Below are 18,303 nucleotides of genomic sequence, written 5' to 3'. Positions count from 1 at the left end.
TTCTGCCGCTCTCATTGATCGGTAAACTTGGTCTTGGCTGGCTGTTCTCGCTGATCTTCTGGGGCAGGGGCCTGTTGCTGAGGTTCCCTAATGTCTTTGCCAGAGGCGGAATTGCCCTGCCCTTGCCAGGTCGGGGCTAAGTAATTTGCTCGGGTTTGCTCTCGGGAGCTTTTGTTCCCTGCAAGCTTTCCGTACATCTTTGGAGGATGAGAGTGAAGATGGCAGCCTCCCAATCTCCACCCGGGAGGAGCTGAGAACTCAGGGCCCCACTCCTCAATGCACCCCCAGAGAAAAGCAATCACTCCCGTCTCCCCAGTCTCCGGCTGCACTCCATGCTCACCCAGCCTGTGACCGCGCGTTTCTGTCTCTGGCACATGACCCCATGTGGAGTCTCCAAACCCATCATCCCTGCAGTGTGCTCCCGTGCTGCTCCTCCAGAGGAAGGAAGGGGAGTCTCCCCCAATCTGCCGCTTGTGGAGTCCCTGCTGGAAGAGCAGTGGCCCGACTGTGCCATGGATCACAATTTATGGCAACCCTGAGCTGAGAGCTCGCTCCTTGGCTCCGTCTCTGCAGCCGGCTTCCCCACTCTGATACCTGGGAGCTCTGCTGCACTCAGGCACCCCCGGTCTTCCTGTGACCCCGAGGGTCCTGAGACCACACTGTCCCTCAAGGGTTCCACCCCCCGCTTAGCCACTGGAGCGATGTCCCTCAGCGGAGCCGACTTCTTAAAGTTCCGATTTTGTGCTCTGCTGCTGTATCACTTGCCAGTAGCAGCTGATGGAGGCCCCCTCCCCCGCCATCTATCTTCCCAAATATTGCCTCAGATTCACTTCTCTGCACGTCCTACCTTCCAAAGAGTGGTCGCTTTTCTGTTCAGAGAGTTGCTGCTACTCTTTTCTTTGATCTCCTGTGGAGTTTGTAGGTGTTTGGAATGGTTTGATCCCTATCTAGCTGAATTCCTGGGACCAGAAGAAATTTAGGTCTCCTACTCCTCCACCATCTTGCTCCTCCCCCCATACATAATTAGTTTTTGATGTAGTGATCCACGATTCATTGAATCGTGTTTCCAGGAATTTTAAAAAATTCTTCTTTAATTTCCTGGTTGACCCATTCATTCTTCAATAAGATATTCTTTAACCTCCATGTATTTGTGGTTCTTCCAATTTTTTTCTTGTGGTTGACTTCATATTATAGCATTGTGGTTTGAAAATATGCATGGTATGATCTCAATATTTTTTTACCAGTTGAGGCCTGATTTGTGACCTAGTATGTGATCTCTTCTGGAGAACGTTCTATGTGCACTCGAGAAGAATATGTATTCTGCTGCTTTGGGATGAAATGTTCTGACTATAGCTATAAAGTTCATCTGGTCCATTGTGTCAATCAAAGTCTTTGTTTCTTTTTTGTACTTCTGCTTAGAGGATCTGTCCATTGCTGTGAGGGGGGTATTAAAGTCCCCTACTATTATTGTATTATTATCAATGAGTTTCTAAATTTTGTTATTAATTGGTTTATATATTTGGCTGCTCCCACATTAGGGGCATAAATACTTACAATTGTTAGATCTTCTTGTTGGATAGACCCTTTAATTATGATATAGTGTCTTTCTTCATCTCTTATTACAGTCTTTGGTTTAAAATAAACCAAGTTGTTTGTTTGATATAACAAAGAGTTATTGTTTGTGTGATATAAGGATTGCTACTCCAGCTTTCTTTTAATTTCCATTAGCATGACCAATGGTTCTCCACCCCCTTACTTTCAATCTGGTGGTTTCTTTGAGTCTAAAATGAGTACATTCTGAGTAATTGTTGAAAGATATTAATTTAATGCCATTGTATTACCTGTAAAGCCACTGTTCCATAGACTGTCTCTGTTCCTTTCTTTTTTTTTTTTAAAGATTTTATTTATTTATTTGAGACAGAGAGAATGAGAGAGACAGAGAGCACATGAGAGGGGGGAATGTCAGAGGGAGAAGCAGGCTCCCTGCCGAGCAGGGAGCCCGATGCGGGACTCGATCCCGGGACTCCAGGATCATGACCTGAGCTGAAGGCAGTCGCTTAACCAACTGATCTCTGTTCCTTTCTGATCTTATTTACTTTTGGGCTCTGTCTTCATTCAGATGATCCCCTTTAATACTTCTTGCAGGGCTGGCTTTGTGTTCACAGATTCCTTTAGGTTTTGTTTGTCTTGGAAGCTCGTTATCTCTCCTTCTATTCTGAATGACAGCCTTGCTGGATAAAGTATTCTTGGCTGATTTGCAACAACGTGGATGGAACTAGAGGGTATTATGCCAAGCAAAATAAGTCAATCAGAGAAACACATGTTTCATATGATCTCACTGATATGAGGAATTCTTAATTTCAGGAAACAAACTGAGGGTTGCTGGAGTGGTGGGTGGTGGGAGGGATGGAGTGGCTGGGTGATAGACATTGGGGAAGGAATGTGCTATGGTGAGCACTGTGAATTGTGTAAGTCTGATGAATTACAGACCTGTACCTCTGAAACAAATAATACATTATATGTTAAAAAAAAGAGAGAGAGAGAAGATAGTAGGAAGGGAAAAACGAAGGGGGGGAAATCGGAGGGGGAGACGAACCATGAGAGACTATGGACTCTGAGAAACAAACTGAGGGTTCTAGAGGGGAGGGGGGTGGGGAGATGGGTTAGCCTGGTGATGGGTATTAAAGAGGGCACGTATTGAATGGAGCACTGGGTGTTATACATAAACATTGAGTCATGGAACACTACATCAAAAACTAATGATGTAATGTATGGTGATTAACATAACATAATAAATTTTTTTTAAAGTATTCTTGGCTGCATATTTTTCCCATTTAGCACACTGAATACATCATGCCCATCCTTTCTGGCCTGCCAGGTCTCTGTGGACAGGTCTGCTACCAGCCTATGTGTCTACCATTGTAGGTTAAGGACCTCTTGTACCAAGCTGCTTTCAGGATTTTCTCTTTATCTCTGTAATTTGCAAGCTTCACTATTATATGTTGGGGTGTTGACCTATTTTTATTGATTTTGAGGGGTTTTCTCTGTGCCTCCTGGACTTGAATGCCTGTTTCCTTCCCTAGATTAGGGAAGTTCTCAGGTACAATTTGCTCAAATAAACCTTCTGCCCATTTCTCCCCCTCCTCCTCTTCTGGGACCCCTATTTGGATATTATTTTGCTTTATGGAATCACTGAGTTCTCTAAGTCTCCCTTCACGATCTAATAGTTTTCTTTCTCTCTTCAAGTTCCTTATTTTCCATCATTTACCTTCTATATCACTGATTCTCTCTTTTGATTCATTCATCCTCATTTTTATAGCCTCCATTTGGGATGGTGTCTCAGTAATAGCATTTTAAATTTTGGCCTAAGTTTTAATTCTTTTATCTCTACAGTACGGAATTCTCTAGTGTCTTGTTTGCTTTTTTCAAGCCCAGCTAGTATCTTTATTACTGTTGTTTTAAATTGTAGTTCAAACATCTTACTTATATTTGTATTGATTAAATCTCTGTCAATAAGTACTACCTCCTTTGAGGTGAATTTCTCTGTGTTGTCATTTGGTCTAGAAAAGAAAAGAAGAAAGAAAGGGAAACAATGACAAAAGAAAAAGCAAAAGAAACAAAACAAAAACAAAAACAGAACTAAACAAAAACAAACAAAAAACAAAACAACAAGTTGGATCCTGGGTGTGTTTTGGTGTGCTTGTTAAAAGAAACTAGATCCCCTGGGCGCCTGGGTGGCTCAGTCGTTAAGCGTCTGCCTTCGGCTCAGGTCATGATCCCAGGGTCCTGGGATCGAGCCCTGCATCGGGCTTCCTGCTCAGCGGGAAGCCTGCTTCTCCCTCTCCCACTCCCCCTGCTTGTGTTCCTGTTCTCGCTGTCTCTCTTTGTCATATAAATAAATAAAATCTTAAAAAAAAAAAAAAGAAACTAGATCCCAAAATAAGAAAGAAGCTGAAAGTTCACACCCCTCACTCCTCAGTGAGCCCTCACAGAAAAGCAGTCAATCACTTCTCTCCCCAGTTTCAGTCCAAACTCTGTGTACACCAGACCTGTCACTGAGCGTTTTTATCTCAAGCACATGACTGAATTTCAAAACTGCAAGTTTTATGGACTCCTGCAGCACAGACCCATGCTGTTCCTCCCAGGGGATGGAAGGGGGTCTCACCATGCTTCTGCCTTTGCTGGACCCCTGCCAGGAAGGTGGTCACATGACCATGCAGCAGTTCACAGTTAATGGCAACACAGAGCACTGTTTTCAGCCAGCTTCCCCACTCTTGTGCCTGGGAACTCTGCCACACACAGACACCCCTGTTCTTCTTGTGACCCTGGGGATCCTGAGACCATCCTTTCCCACCTGGGATTCTGCCCTGCTTCACCACCTGAGCACCTTTAAACCAGGGACATACCCCACTGTAGCAGAATTCTAGCTCTGATTTTGCTCTCTGTTACTTATAACACTTTGCAGTAGCCTCCTTAAGCAAGCCCCTCCCCCTCCACTGTATCCTCAGATATATCACCCCAGCTCAAGTCTCCACACCTCCTGCCTTCCAAAAAGTGGTCACTTTTCTACTTGTAGAGTTGCAGCATTTCTTTTCTCAGATCTCTGATTACTTTCACAGATGTTCAGAATGATTTGACAACTATCTAGCTATATTGAAGAGACAAGACAAACCTAGGGTCGCCTTACTCTTCCAACATCTCTCCTCCCCGTGAGATCAGACTTTAATTTTAGATATTCTGGTATGTGTGTAGAAATATTTCATTGTTGTTTTAATTTTCATTTCCCTAATGATTAGTGATATTGAACATATTTTCATATGGTTTTTGCCATCTGTATTTCTTCTTTGGGGAAACATCTGTTCAATCTTTTGCCCATTTTTACTTGGATTGTTTTTTTTTTTTTCTTAGTATTGAAATTTGAGGGTTCTTTATATATTCTGAATACAAGTCCTTTATCAGATATGTTATTTGGAAATATTTCCCCCAATGTGTGGTTTGTCTTTTCATTCTTTTAACAATGTCTTTCAAAGAGTATTATTAATCTCATATTGATTATTATTACCAGCATGTAGATTGTGTCATTTACTCATCAGAAACTGGTGAAGGAGCTATTACTATTCCAATTTTGCAGCAAAGAAACTGAAGTGCAGAGGAGTTTTTCACTTGCCCAAGGTCACAAATTAGTAAGTGGTGGAACCAGAACTCGAAACTGGGGCCTTCTGAATCCATGGACTGGGCTCTGAACCCCAGTTCTAAACTAATACTCACACTTTGGGTGTTGAGATGAAGGTCCGTTCTAGGAAACTGTTTGGCACCATAACCTCTGCAACTACAATGATGCAGTTTTGCCAAGCCTCTTCCCATGCTCCCACTTTTCCATCTTCTTTTCTCCAGACTGGTTGAGGAAGTGAAGGAGCTGTGTGATGAACTGGAATTAGAAAATGAAGATGTTTACATGGCAACCACTTTTGGGGACTTCATCCAACTATTAGTGAGAAAGCTACGAGGGGATGACAAAGACCACGAGTGCATCATTGACTATGTGAGTCCTGGGCCTTCCACATGGGCTTGGCCCTACAGACACCCACATCTGTGGATCCACAATGACACATGGGGGAAATCTGGACATCAGGAAGGCAGGGCACCTAAGAGCCCACCTTCAGTGTCCCAAGCTCTCCCTGGTAACCCTGGATACCCTGAGGGTGCCAGTGCAGTTAGGCAAATACAACAGAGGAAATTGTTATCTATAGAACAAATTCTGATCCCCAAGACATGAAACTAGGATATATTTTTTTATTTAAAATATATTTTTAGAGAGAGAGAGATTGAGCATCAGCATGGTGGGGAGGGGCAGAAGGAGAGGGAGAGAAACTTAAGCAGGATCCACACCTAGCGTGAAGCCAGACACAGGGCTCACGACCTGAGATCATGACCTGAGCCAAAATCAAGAGTTGGATGCTTAACAGACTGAGACACCCAGGGGTCCTGAGACTATGGTATTAAGAAGAGACTGGGATGCCTGGTGGCTCAGTTGTTTAAGTGTCTGCCTTCGGCTCAGGTCATGATCCAAGGGTCCTGGGATCGAGTCCCGAGTTGGGCTCCTTGCTCAGTGGGGAGCCTGCTTCTCCCTCTGCCTGCTTCTCCCCCTGCTCGTGCTCTCTCTCTATTTCTTTCTCTCTGTCTCTCTGACAAATAAATGAATAAATAATCCAAAAAAAGAGAGAGACTTTTACAGTGTACTTCTCACCCTCCTCCTTTGGTGGTTTTTCCCAGCAGTGGCCTCATCTCTCCTGTGGCTCCAGCCCCTGCCAGATCACCCTGCCAAGATTCTAGTTCCTCTGGGGGACTCTAGACCCTAGTTCTGGTCCCACCACTTTCCTGTCCTTCTAGTCTAGTAATGTCTGGGACTGCCTGCTATTGTCAATCTCTGGGTCAATCTCTGGGTTGACTCATGGCCTCTCAGCTCTTTCATCACCTGTGAAACCAATTTCCTGCATTAAATTCCTTTTGTTGAAATGCCAAAAGAGGAAGAGAAAGAAAGGGAGAGAGGGAGGTAGAGGGAGGTAAAGGGGAGAAAGAGAAAAGAAAGAGAGAGAATGGGGAATTGGGAATATTTTCCTATTAGCAAAACAAGTGATCCTGTACATTCAACTTGTATATATGGAAGTGTAATGATACAATTGCAAATTATATATATATATTTAAGATTTTATTTATTTATTTGAGAGAGAGAGTGAGAGAGAATGAGCAGGGAGAGTAGTATCTCCACTGAGCAAGGAGCCTGATACGGGGCTCAGTCCCAGGATGCTGGGATCATGACCTGAGCTGATGGCAGATGCTTAACCGACTGAGCCACCCAGGCACCCCACAAATTTAATTTTAAAACAGACTCTTGAAAAATCATTCTGAGGTGTCTTGGTAGGCTACCAGCTCCCATAGGACTCAGCATTGGGATAATTTGTTTGGAACAAAAGATGAAGTGACCAGGTGGCCAGGATGAACACCAGGTTGACCTTGGGATTGTGGACAGATGATTGATTAACAAATTTCAGGAGAGAATGACATCCCAAAGGATGCCATTCAGTGTGAAATTTCAGGTCTATAGGGAAGTGAGCAATGGAGTTGGCGTCATGTCTGGTGACTCACAAGTGTCTGTCTACCAGCTGGCACTTCCTACATGTGGAGGCCAGGCAACCAGCCTGAAGTTACACAGTGGGTAAATGGCAGGACTGGGGTTGTAGCCCAAGCAGTCTGGCCTCAGATTCTGTCATCTCTTCTTATCACTCAGCTGCCACCACTGTGCACATTGGGCCAAGGACGGCAGCAGGACCAGATTTGGCAAAAGAAACCTGAGAAGGCTGAAGGACCTTGAGCCCTGGCCCCTTTGGCAGTGTGTGCATCTGTGTTTGTGTGTGTGTGGTGTGTGCACAAGTGGTTACCATCTGTCTGTGAGTGTTTCCTGTGTCTCTCTGTGGGTTTGTATCTGTCACTGATGCACCATGTGAAGAATCCACACTGCAGCTAACACCTGCAAAAACTCCCTTCCCAGGTGGAAAAGGCAATGAACAAGCTGAACCTCCGAATGCCCCACCAGCTCTTCATTGGGGGCATGTTTGTGGATGCTGAGGGTGCCAAGACCTATGAGACCATCAACCCAACAGATGGAAGTGTGAGTGCGGGCCTAGAACCCCCTCCTACCCTCTCTCCCCCCTTCTTACCCCATAGCCTCTTCTCCCATCTACTCCACCACCTGGCATCTGGGGATTCTGGCCCAAGAGGGCCTCTGCTTGGATGCAGAAAGGTTGCAGTCATTTTCCAGTCCTCCCTACAGGAATGGCCCAGAGGGGAGAAATGGCAGGGAGTCAGGAGGACTCTAAAAGTCTGGAGCCTGCTTCATAGAATGGGAACAGAGTTCAACCACCCCCCCACGCCCCACCCCAAAGAGGAAATGAAGCCATTCCCTCCTCCTCCACACTTCAACAATAACCCTAGCATGGCCCCTATCTTCTTGAATATGTGTGCACCCTACTGTTGGGAAATTCTTCTTGAATCCCATGTTTGTCAGACTGTCTTGACAGTGACCCTCTTATGTCATGACCCAGTACACAGATACTGTATTCTCTTATGCACACACCTACCTGAAACAACACTTACTCCTACAGGTGCATACTGATAGTTTTCCATTCTGCCCCACCCTATAGCATCCTTCAGGGCCTGCAGAAAACAGATAGCACGCTCAAAATGAGTCCTTTGAGGGGAGTTTAAAGAAAGTGATGGACAAAGGGGTGGACAGGGAGTGGGGGCACACACAAGGGGGTGCAGTGCCCTCAGGCAGAAATCGGGAGCTGTTACCACCTTGAGGCCTATTTTGAGAATCCCAGAAAGGAGGTTGTGTGGACAGTGCTGCCTGGGTGCTGGGGTCTTGGGCAGGGAGGGTGCACCTTACCTGTAGTGACCAGCAAGGTGCTGGCCTTGCCTCTCCCACTTCTGTCTCCTCCTGGCTTTCCCTTTGGTCAAGCCCAGGTGGCAGGCGGTGTGGGAGTCTGCCCTGTAGTGCATGTGGGCACTGTCAGGACACAGAGCAAGGATGGGGGACAGGAATGTTTCTGCTACCGTCAATGTTTAGACTATTTCACTTAAAAATAAACCTTCCACCTGGGACTCACTAAATTAATGGGCTTCTGTTCTTGGCTTGAAAACACTTAGCTAATCCTCAGCCTTGTAGCTGCAGCCTGAGTCTGTTGCCCTGTTTGGGCTCAGTGGCAAGTGAAAAGAAGGATCCTGGTATGTGGAAACACAAATAGGTCTCTCTGAAGGCCCTTGCCTTTCCTAATTGTGCACACCCTTCCAGGGCCCTCCCATTGGCCGACCATCCCCTCTGAGCCCTTCCAGGTGGCCGGGGGAGTGGGTGGTGTGGGGCTTCTGTGTACATGGAGCCCAGGGAGGGCCTCACAGCTCTGATCCACCACAGGTCATCTGCCAGGTGTCCCTGGCCCAGGTCAGCGATGTTGACAAGGCAGTGGCTGCCGCTAAGGACGCCTTTGAGAACGGATTGTGGGGGAGGATCAGTGCACGGGACCGGGGCCGGCTCCTGTACAGGTGAGAGCCCCACAACCACCTGTCAGACACCCGACCTTTGGCTTGGGTTGGGGCTGCATGCCTGGGTCCTGCCAGGAGGAGGTGGGGTCCTGGACACATTTGTGTGACCAAGGCCTGAGGCTCAGAAAAAGTTTCTCAGAAGAAGTGGCTTGAGAGACAGGAGGGATTTCGCCAGACACAAGTAACCTTGAAAGGAAAGGTGTCCTCGGTGGAGGGGACAGTGTGATAGAAGATGAGAGGGTACAAAAGTGAAGGTGCTAATCAGATTGGAGCAGCAAACTGGCAAAGCTAACAGATGGTCCTGGGCAGATTCAGACAGGTACAGAATTTACCTGGAGTGGCCTAAACTGGAGGTGGGATCAGGGCTACTTTATGCCGAAGCCAGCAAAGGAAGGATGGAGCCTGTTCTTGTCTCCAAGACCTCTCAAGACCTGTCTGCTGGTCCTTGCTCAGCTTGACCCTGACTGCTGGAATCTCACACTTCCCTTTTTTTTAAAACCAGGGCAGAAGGGACTCTCTCCCCTTAGTTCTATCAGAAATCTTAGGGAAGGACTTGGGGTTGCTCTAGCTTATGAGAATGGGGTGGGAGTGAGGCCTGAAGGAGAAATACTGCTCCCTTAGAACCAAGTGGTCCCAGTGGGGGAGGAGCAGCCACCCCCAAGGAAGTGGAGTGATGTTTCCAGAAGGGGGACTGCTGGGCAGATGAACTAAACAGTGATGAAAAGACTGGTGATCACTGCTTTGTAATATAGCTTGAAAGACATACAAATGGCTAACAGACACATGAAAAAATGTTCATCATCATTAGCCATCAGCCTTACATCCACAGCCAAGAATGTGGTGGTGGCCCATGCTGCTGTTAGGGAGCCAGGGGGAAGCAAGGCTGAGCCTGCCTGGCACCCCACACTTGCCCTTCCTCACGTCTATCCAGCCAAATCAAAACCACACTGAGATACCACCTTACACCAGTTAGAATGGCCAAAATGGACAGGGAAAGAAACAACAAATGTTGGAGACGTTGTGGAGAAAGGGGAACCCTCTTACACTGTTGGTGAGAATGCAAGTTGGTACAGCCACTTTGGAAAACAGTGTGGAGGTTCCTCAAAAAGTTAAAAATAGAGCTACCCTAGGACCCAGCAATTGCACTACTGGGTATTTACCCCAAAGACACAGATGTAGTGAAAAGAAGGGCCATATGCACCCCAATGTTCATAGCAGCAATGTCCGCAATAGCCAAACTGTGGAAAGAGCCGAGATGCCCTTCAATAGATGAATGGATAAAGAAGATATGGTCCATATATACAATGGAATATTACTCAGCCATCAGAAAAGATGAATACCCAACTTTTACATCAACATGGATGGGACTAGAGGAGATATGCTAAGTGAAATAAGTCAAGCAGAGAAAGTCAATTATCATATGGTTTCACTTATTTGTGGAACATAAGGAATAACATGGAGGACATTAAGAGAAGGAAGGGAAAAATGGATGGGGGGAATTGGAGGGAGAGATGAACCATGAGAGACTATGGACCTGAGAAACAAACAGGGTTTTAGAGGGGAGGGGGGAGGGGGGATTGGTTAGCCCGGTGATGGGTATTAAGGAGGGCACGTACTGCATGGAGCACTGGGTGTTATACGAAAACAATGGATCGTGGATCACTACATCAAAAACTAATGATGTATTGTATGGTGACTAACATAACATAATAAAATTTAAAAAAAAAAAGAAAAGACTGGTGAACAAGCTGGTTTTAGGAATCTGGCTTTTGTGCTCTGGGTCCTGGGGAAGCTGTCAGGCATACAGCCTGGTCATGATGTGGTCCAAATGTGCTTGTCATCTGGTGGGAGAGAGACCCCGTCTTGGCCTTGCAGTCAGAATGCCATTTTTTTCTATTCCAGAGACCAGACACACCAGGATAGCCCCCAGCACAATGAAACAGAGAGGGGGTCCTGTATGGTTTTGAAATGGAAGAAATGGTGGGGTTTGGGGCAGACCAAGGTGCACCCAACCTGCCATAAGTCAAGTTAGTTTCAAGACCCCTTGAAGAGCCCATCAATTTTAGGAAGCCATTGGCTTCCTAGAGCCCCCAGATTAGGCAAAACTGAAACGTGAAAGCCCAGGCTTAAGGTGCTGAGCCTTCTGGCCCCGAAGCAGGGACTCTAATGGTAGATTGTGCTGGCCCAGAAGAGGTTTTGTTCCTTGAGGTGCTCTGCTGCCATCTAGTGGCACATACCATAACAACACCACTAGCAACACAACAGTGAGGGGTTGGTCCCTGCGCAGCTCTAAGTAGAGACCTGGACTGCTTGGACACACATCTCAAGGCCAGGCTTGAGAGCTCCTAACAACCTGGTCCCTGCTTCATGCAGTCTCCCAGTCGCCATGGTGGAGGTGTGCCCATTGCTGGCCCAGGAGGGAGCAGCCCCTCGTTCAATGAGGAAAACAGGACCACCATGGATAGATATTACAGAATGCATTATAGGGATAAGTTGGGAAGAAAGATCCAGAAAGGAATGTTAGAGAAAGTCACTAGACAGCTCCAAGAACCACTGAGGGACAGGATAGAGTCTCTCAGGAACCTGGAGAGCCAGTGTCCCCAGCTGCCAGAGCAGGACCACCAAGAGCTGGTGGGAGAGTCTGTGGGAAGCTGTCACCTTGTGTTCAGACACTTCCTTACGTCCACAGCCAAGAATGTGGTGGTGGCCCATGCTGCTGTTAGGGAGCCAGGGGGAAGCAAGGCTGAGCCTGCCTGGCACCCCACACTTGCCCTTCTTCACGTCTATCCTGCAGACCTGTGAGGTGATGGAGGTTGCTTCCTCTGCTTCCCCCACTGGCACTTTCTGGGGGCAGGACTCTGGGAGGCAGAGCTGCAGCTTGACAAAGTTGATGGTAGAACAATCCCACTCAGTTCTCCTGGAAGAGCTTCCCAAATGGTGTGCTTGGGTGATAGTTACTTTAGGGATTTATGACATGGCCACATCACATGCACGTGACATTGTCTGGCAGAGTTGGAGGGATTTGGGGCTGATCAAGGAAAAAGATATGACCATGAGCAGTAGTAACACGCAACGGGCTTCATGGCATGGTTGCCCCCACAGGGGGAGACCCTCCAGAGATTGTAGTCAGGGGGTCCCTACTCAGAATGGGAGGGGTGCGAGGGAACTCTCGGTGCCAGGGGGTCAGGGAGGGGGCTCCCATGTCCCGGCACTGTTGCTCAGTAGCAGAACAGGAGTCTCTGGGTCAGAGGGCTGGGAAAAGCGGCAGTTAAAACTGCATGGTCCATCTCACCAATGGTAACAGCTGTCAAGTGAGGTTCCTGGAGGATGCAAAGCAACAAGGCTCTAAATGGCTAAAAGTTTGGACTATTTTTAAAATAATTGGATACATTAACATGTATTCAGCAAGATTTTGAGCTGACAGGTCTCACCCTGCAATGAAGATGTGAACAACCTAGGGGCCAATACACAGAGGCCATCTTTGGCTTATTTATAATATAGATTTATGCCTTTGGCACATCTGTTTTTCTAGTTGATGAAACCCTAGGCCTTGAAATGCCACAACACAGTGTTTCCCTTATTTGGTCTAGAATAGTTCTCAAAAAGTGATTTACACCTTTGTTATTCTTAACTAGAGAATTACCTGGGTATATCACCATCTCTGAGGTAACAGTGTGGCTCTGCCACTAAATTGCTTGTGTCTGTTTGGTCCACTTTCACTCACCAGCCTTGTGGTACATGCTGACTGTGTGCCCGGTGGGTGTAGGAGGTCCAGGAAGGAGCAGAAGACCAAATACTGTCCCAGCCCTCAGAGAGAGGCACATAGTACTAGAATACTTGTCTAAGAGGGTATCTATAATAGTCAGGCGAGGTTTGAAGAAAGAGGGAGGGTGCTAGGAGGACACTGCAGGGAGATATGATTGGTGTGGGATGAGGGTTGGCTTCCCAGAGAGTGTGAGTGTGTAATTGGGAGTTTAAGACATGCCATGGCTGTGTGCAGAGAGGAGCAGCTCAGCAGGCTTTGGCCCCAGACTCATCACTGGGCCAGAGCTCCCCCATGTACAAAATTGAGAGCTGCTCTAGATCTGTGGTCTCCACCTTCCCCTGCCCACCCTGCCCCCTGGGTACCCTGCTCCCTGAGCTCCCTGACATCAGGGAAGGGGGCAGAGTCCTAATTCCCAGGCTGCCCATAGCAGCATACCCACCAGAAGCATGGGAGGGCAGCTGGCTGTCGGAGTGCTCACACTTAAGGAGGGCTGTGTAGATGCACCTTCCCTTGAATCTCTCCCATCATCCCCCCCAACTTCCCACAGATGTCATCTGTGGGGGTGCACTCCACTGGATCGGCTGGTGCTTGAAGCCAGACATGATTTCCCCTGGTTAAGGCTGTCCAAGATGGAGAGGGTGGCCTTTTGGAATGGTAACCTTCTTATTATAGAGGCAGAGGGACTGTTTTTGCAGGATTATTTGTAAGCATTATTATAAAGTAGTTAATCCATCAATATTTGAGAAAGGAAGAAAGGAAAAGAGAGGAGAGGAGAGAGGGACAGAAGGGCACCATTTCTTACACTCACCCAGCAAAGGAAACCTTACTGTCCCATCTCACAGATGGGGAAACTGAGGTGAGCACATCGGAGTGTGGCAGAGCTGGGAGTGCAGGGCCGGGCCCCTGACTCATTGAAGAAGGGCCTTGAAAGAGCAGGCAAGGCTATTCCAGGCCTGAACCCATCTGCCTCCTGTCCCCACCCACCCCCTGGCCAGGTTGGCAGACCTCATGGAGCAGCATCAGGAAGAACTGGCCACCATCGAGGCTCTAGATGCAGGTGCTGTCTACACATTGGCTCTGAAGACCCATGTGGGCATGTCCATCCAGACCTTCCGCTACTTCGCTGGCTGGTGTGACAAAATTCAGGTAAGGCTGAGGCTCCTGCCCACCAAGTGAGTTCACATAAACAGGCTGGGCCCAGCAGGAAACTCTGAGGGCAGTGCGTTAGGCTGCATGCTGCATAACAAACGAGCACAGCTTACTGGCTTAAAACAACCCCATTTATCAGCTCACATTTCTGCAGATGGGAAGTCCAGGCAGGCTGGGCTGGGTTCCATGCCAGGGTTTCACAAGGACAGTGTCAAGGTGTGCCCAGGCTGGGCTTTAGCTGGAGGCTTTGAGGAGACCCTGCCTGCAGGCCCATTCAGGTATTGGCAGAGATGCAGGACTGAAGCCCAGGTCCTTGCTGGCTGCTGGCCAGGGCTGCTCTCAGCTACTGCAGGCCTTGCTCTGGCCCTTGCCCCAGCCCTCCATCCCCTTGCCATTCTCAGGCTTGGCATTCCTCTGCCATGAACTGAAGAAAACTTTGCCTTTGTGGGGGCTCCTCAGGTGGTTCTGGGGACACCTGCATCATCTCCCCTTCCTAAGGTCAACTGTGCCATTCCACATCTTTGCAGGAGTAGCTCACCATCTCCCAGATCCCAGGGATCAGAGTGTGACCATGGGAGCCATTTTCAGAGATTTGCCCGCCATAGGCAGTGATGGGACACCTACCAGCGAGGGTTTTGTGGGGTCTCTGCCAGAACTGGGCTTCACGCCATCGGCTTCACGCCCTCTGTCCTCTCCATGGGGCTGAGGGGTGCAGGTGTGATGGAAGGCCCACCTTCTGCTCCTGCTGCTGCTGCGTCTCTGCTGGCTGGAGTTGCCCCCCCCCCGGGGCCTCCTGGGCTAGCACGGCCTCCAGAGGCAACGTGGCCCCCCACTCCCCGCTTCCTTGCCTCAGTGTCAAAGCCAGAGGTCTTACCTGTACCAGGACCAACTTCCCACCTGAAGGCTGTGCCAGGCCCAGTGCAGCAGGCACCTTGCGCCTGTTGGCTGCCCAGTCCACCTCTATCTGGAGTCTTCAGATGCCCCTGTCATACATAATCTGGAAGGTTTGGGTCTCTTACCTGTCTGGTTCATGGGGGCTTCAGGACACAGACAAGACTCTGTTTAATTCTGAGCTCCAGGCACAGTCTGGCTGCCCAGGGGGAACGGGTGAGGAAACAGTGGAGCCCCCTCCCAAGTGACCCCCCCCCACTCCGTGCTTCTTCCAGGGCTCCACCATCCCTATCAACCACGCCAGACCGAACCGCAACCTGACCTTGACCAGGAAGGAGCCTATAGGGTGAGTCATAGCACAGGGCGAAGATTCACCACACACTGGGTGCTTTTCAATGCTGTATGTTGTACGGGCACTCATCCCCTTTCTGCATATCTATCCAATGTCTATCTGTTCACCAATTACTACAGGCTAGACACTTCAGGTGCTGGAGATACAGCAATAATCAGAACTGATGAGAATGCGTATCCTCAGGGGACTACATTCTAGCAAATAAAACAGCTTTGGCTTCCAAAGTACCTGCTCTGCGCCAGGCAGTTTTAATGACTTTACAAGTATGATTTTACTTAATCCCCTCAATAACCCTGTAGCAGTCAGTCTCGTAGAGGGTGCACCTGAAAAATTTTATCTGAGAAGAGTGTAATGATGAATGTGTGCATAAAAACAGAACTACAGCACCAAGGAACAGGAAAAAAAAAATAATAAATAGGCAAAGGATAGGAACCAGTGCTCCACAGGAGAAAGACAAGTGTCCGCTCCACAAAGAACAGACTAGGGGCTGGGGAAATGATTTACACCCAGCAGTGAGGGGCCTCGCCTCACCATCAGATGGCCCAATGGCCTAGGGAGAGAGAAGCCCCCTCATGCTGCCTGGGGGCAGCGGAGGGGGTCCCCCCTTGTGAAAGGCAGCTTGGCAGTGACTGTTCAGTCCCCAAATGCACCCCTGCCACAAGGCACAGCTATGGCAACTCACTGACACCGGTGTGCCAGGAGACCAGCCCGAGAGTGCTCACAGCAGCTGTGCTGGGGCCCTGACCGCAGAACCCAGCACAGCCCCTGCTGAGCTCTGCAGCATCCTTACCAGGGCATGGAGTGCAGCTGTGCGAACGGGTGGGGCAGAGCTAGGGGGACCCCAGGGAACAGCTCCAAGAGAAACTTGCGTGAGGAAAGCACACTGAGGAATGTCCTCTAAAATCATCTAAAATGGGTCAGAGGCCCAGTGTGGTCAGCACCCAGCAGGCATTCCCACCTGCTCTGTGTCCCTTACGGTGTGGGGACATCGTGACCCACGAGCAGGGACCTCGCATCCCCATGCATGGTGGCCAGAGGCACTCCGTTTCCTGGAGAACGTGGGAGTGTTTCAGAAGGAGAATGGGTTCCAGTGTCATTTGGATCAGCAGAAATGAGCACAGATGAATGAACATGCCAGGTCCTGAAGGACGGGCCTGCTGGTAAGGGAGGCTCCTGTCGGGAGAGTGGCTGTGGACACAGTAAACCCTCTCCTGTAGCCCACAGAGAGGGGCAAGGCTGGGGGGAGATGGCACGGACTCAGGGCAGCGGTGCCCACCCAGCCTTTCCCCCAGAGGACACGAGATGGAGGGAATGCTCCAGGACAGCTCCCCACAACAAAGAACTACCCAGCCAAGGCATCAGAGTGTGGAGTGAGAGTCCTGTAGGGCCAGAGTGCTGGGAGCCCCTTCCTCTGGCGCAGGCTATGAGAGGGGCTGGGCAGGGGGACCAGGGCCCAGATGAACACTGGCTGCCAGTCACATGAGTCTGTAGGGTCATTGATCATCCAGACGCCTCTCGGGGAGTCCGTCCTGTCAGACTGAGGAGGACACTGGTGCTGAGCCTCCCAGTGAGTTGGGGGAGTGGGGAGGTTTTCCCTATGTCGGCAGGTGTATGAGTCTGCTAGGGCCATCATAACAAAGTACCGAAACAGGAGGCTCAAACAGCACACATTTACTGTCTCGGCATTCTGGGGCTGGAAGTTCCAGATTCAGGTGTCAGAGAGTTGGTTTCTTCTGAGGGTGTGAAGGAGAATCTGCTCCAGGCCTCTCCCCTAGCTTCTGGGGGTTTACCGGCAATCATTGGTGTTTCTCGATCTCTGCCCTCATGTTCACATGGTGTCCTCCTTCTGTGTGTCTATGTCTTCACATGGCCCTGTTTTTATAAAGGCATCAGTCGTTTTGGGTTAGGCACCCACCCTGTTCCAGTAAGGCCTCATCTAAACTAATTAATCTGGAATGACCCTAATTCCAAATAAGGATGTTCTGGAGTTAGGATTTCAACACGTGAATTTTGGGGAGTACAGATAAGCCATGACAGTGGGACTTCCCTGATGTCTTTTTTTCTTGGAGCCCTTACAACCCTGATGACCTCACCCCCTTCCCTGAAAACACTCACTGTGCTCCCTCAGCTGTCTCAGCCTGCTGAGTGTACTGGGGGTGGGAGCGGCTTTCCTAACCCCTCAGTGCACCCCATTGCTCCCAGAATGATGTGCCAGCCACCCCCAGTTTGTCCTGCCCTCAGCCTTTGTCCACACTCTTCCCCCTGCCTGGGTTTAGCTAAGAAGTCATCTTTTTGGGAAACGTTCCCATGGTGATCATGATCATGAAAATGATGATGATGAAGAAAACAAGTCATGTAGCCTGTGCAAAGTTCTTGTGTGGACAGGCTCATTAATTGTCTGACACTGACGAAGATAGTGCACTGTATTTTACAGGAGTCAGGGGAAAGCAGGGCCACATGCCTACTAGGACCACATGTGTCATCATTAGTCCCCTCAGGACAGTGGGGAGGTCTCCCCTTGAGGGATACACTGCTCAGCACAGGCTTTCTCTGGGGCCGAGGGGCACACTGACACTGGGTACCATCTCTTAATGCAAAGTAGGCAAGCCTTTCGGGCCTCCCAGGCTGACTGCTTCCTTCTCTCCATGGGACTGACCCCTGGCCTCATGCCTAGGAAGACCCTCACCTGCTTCCTCCTATCCCACCGTGTGATCCCAACCCTCTCCCATATGCTCTCAGACTGCCCGTGTGATCCTTGGCCTTCTCCCAGGCCCTGCCTGCTGTCACCTCCCCACTGCCTGGTGTCATGCCCTACTCAACTATCCCTATGCAGGTCTCAGAGCTCCCCTCAGAAACTTCCCGGCCATCATGCCCTGCTGGGAAGAGGGGCTACTGCCAGATTGAACATACTGCCCCATCAGGGACTTTTGGAAAGGCAGGCATGAGCTATCTCTCAGGGGACTTTTGGCTCCATATCAGGAAGCCCGGAGTGGAGTGGGGTGGAGTGGAGTGAGCAGAGTGGAACAGAGTGGAGTGTTGTGGAGTG

At 49.1% G+C, this 18,303-nt stretch overlaps 1 protein-coding gene across 3 annotated transcripts in view; it reads left to right on the top strand.

The window, feature by feature from the left end:
- Window positions 1–18,303, top strand: part of ALDH1L1 (aldehyde dehydrogenase 1 family member L1) — a 98,556-nt gene that overhangs the window by 56,289 nt on the left and 23,964 nt on the right. For all 3 annotated transcript variants that reach the window (XM_034998268.1, XM_034998267.1, XM_034998269.1), the window contains 5 exons: window positions 5,395–5,542; window positions 7,550–7,669; window positions 8,972–9,099; window positions 13,861–14,011; window positions 15,181–15,251. In XM_034998268.1, the coding sequence (XP_034854159.1) occupies window positions 5,395–5,542; window positions 7,550–7,669; window positions 8,972–9,099; window positions 13,861–14,011; window positions 15,181–15,251 (618 nt within the window). The remainder of the gene's footprint in view (window positions 1–5,394; window positions 5,543–7,549; window positions 7,670–8,971; window positions 9,100–13,860; window positions 14,012–15,180; window positions 15,252–18,303) is intronic.

Source organism: Mirounga leonina, unplaced genomic scaffold (genome assembly GCF_011800145.1).
Source record: "Mirounga leonina isolate KUSES-001 unplaced genomic scaffold, KU_Mleo_1.0 Mir_94, whole genome shotgun sequence".
Lineage (NCBI taxonomy): Eukaryota > Metazoa > Chordata > Mammalia > Carnivora > Phocidae > Mirounga > Mirounga leonina.
This window is presented reverse-complemented; position numbering and strand designations above follow the sequence as displayed.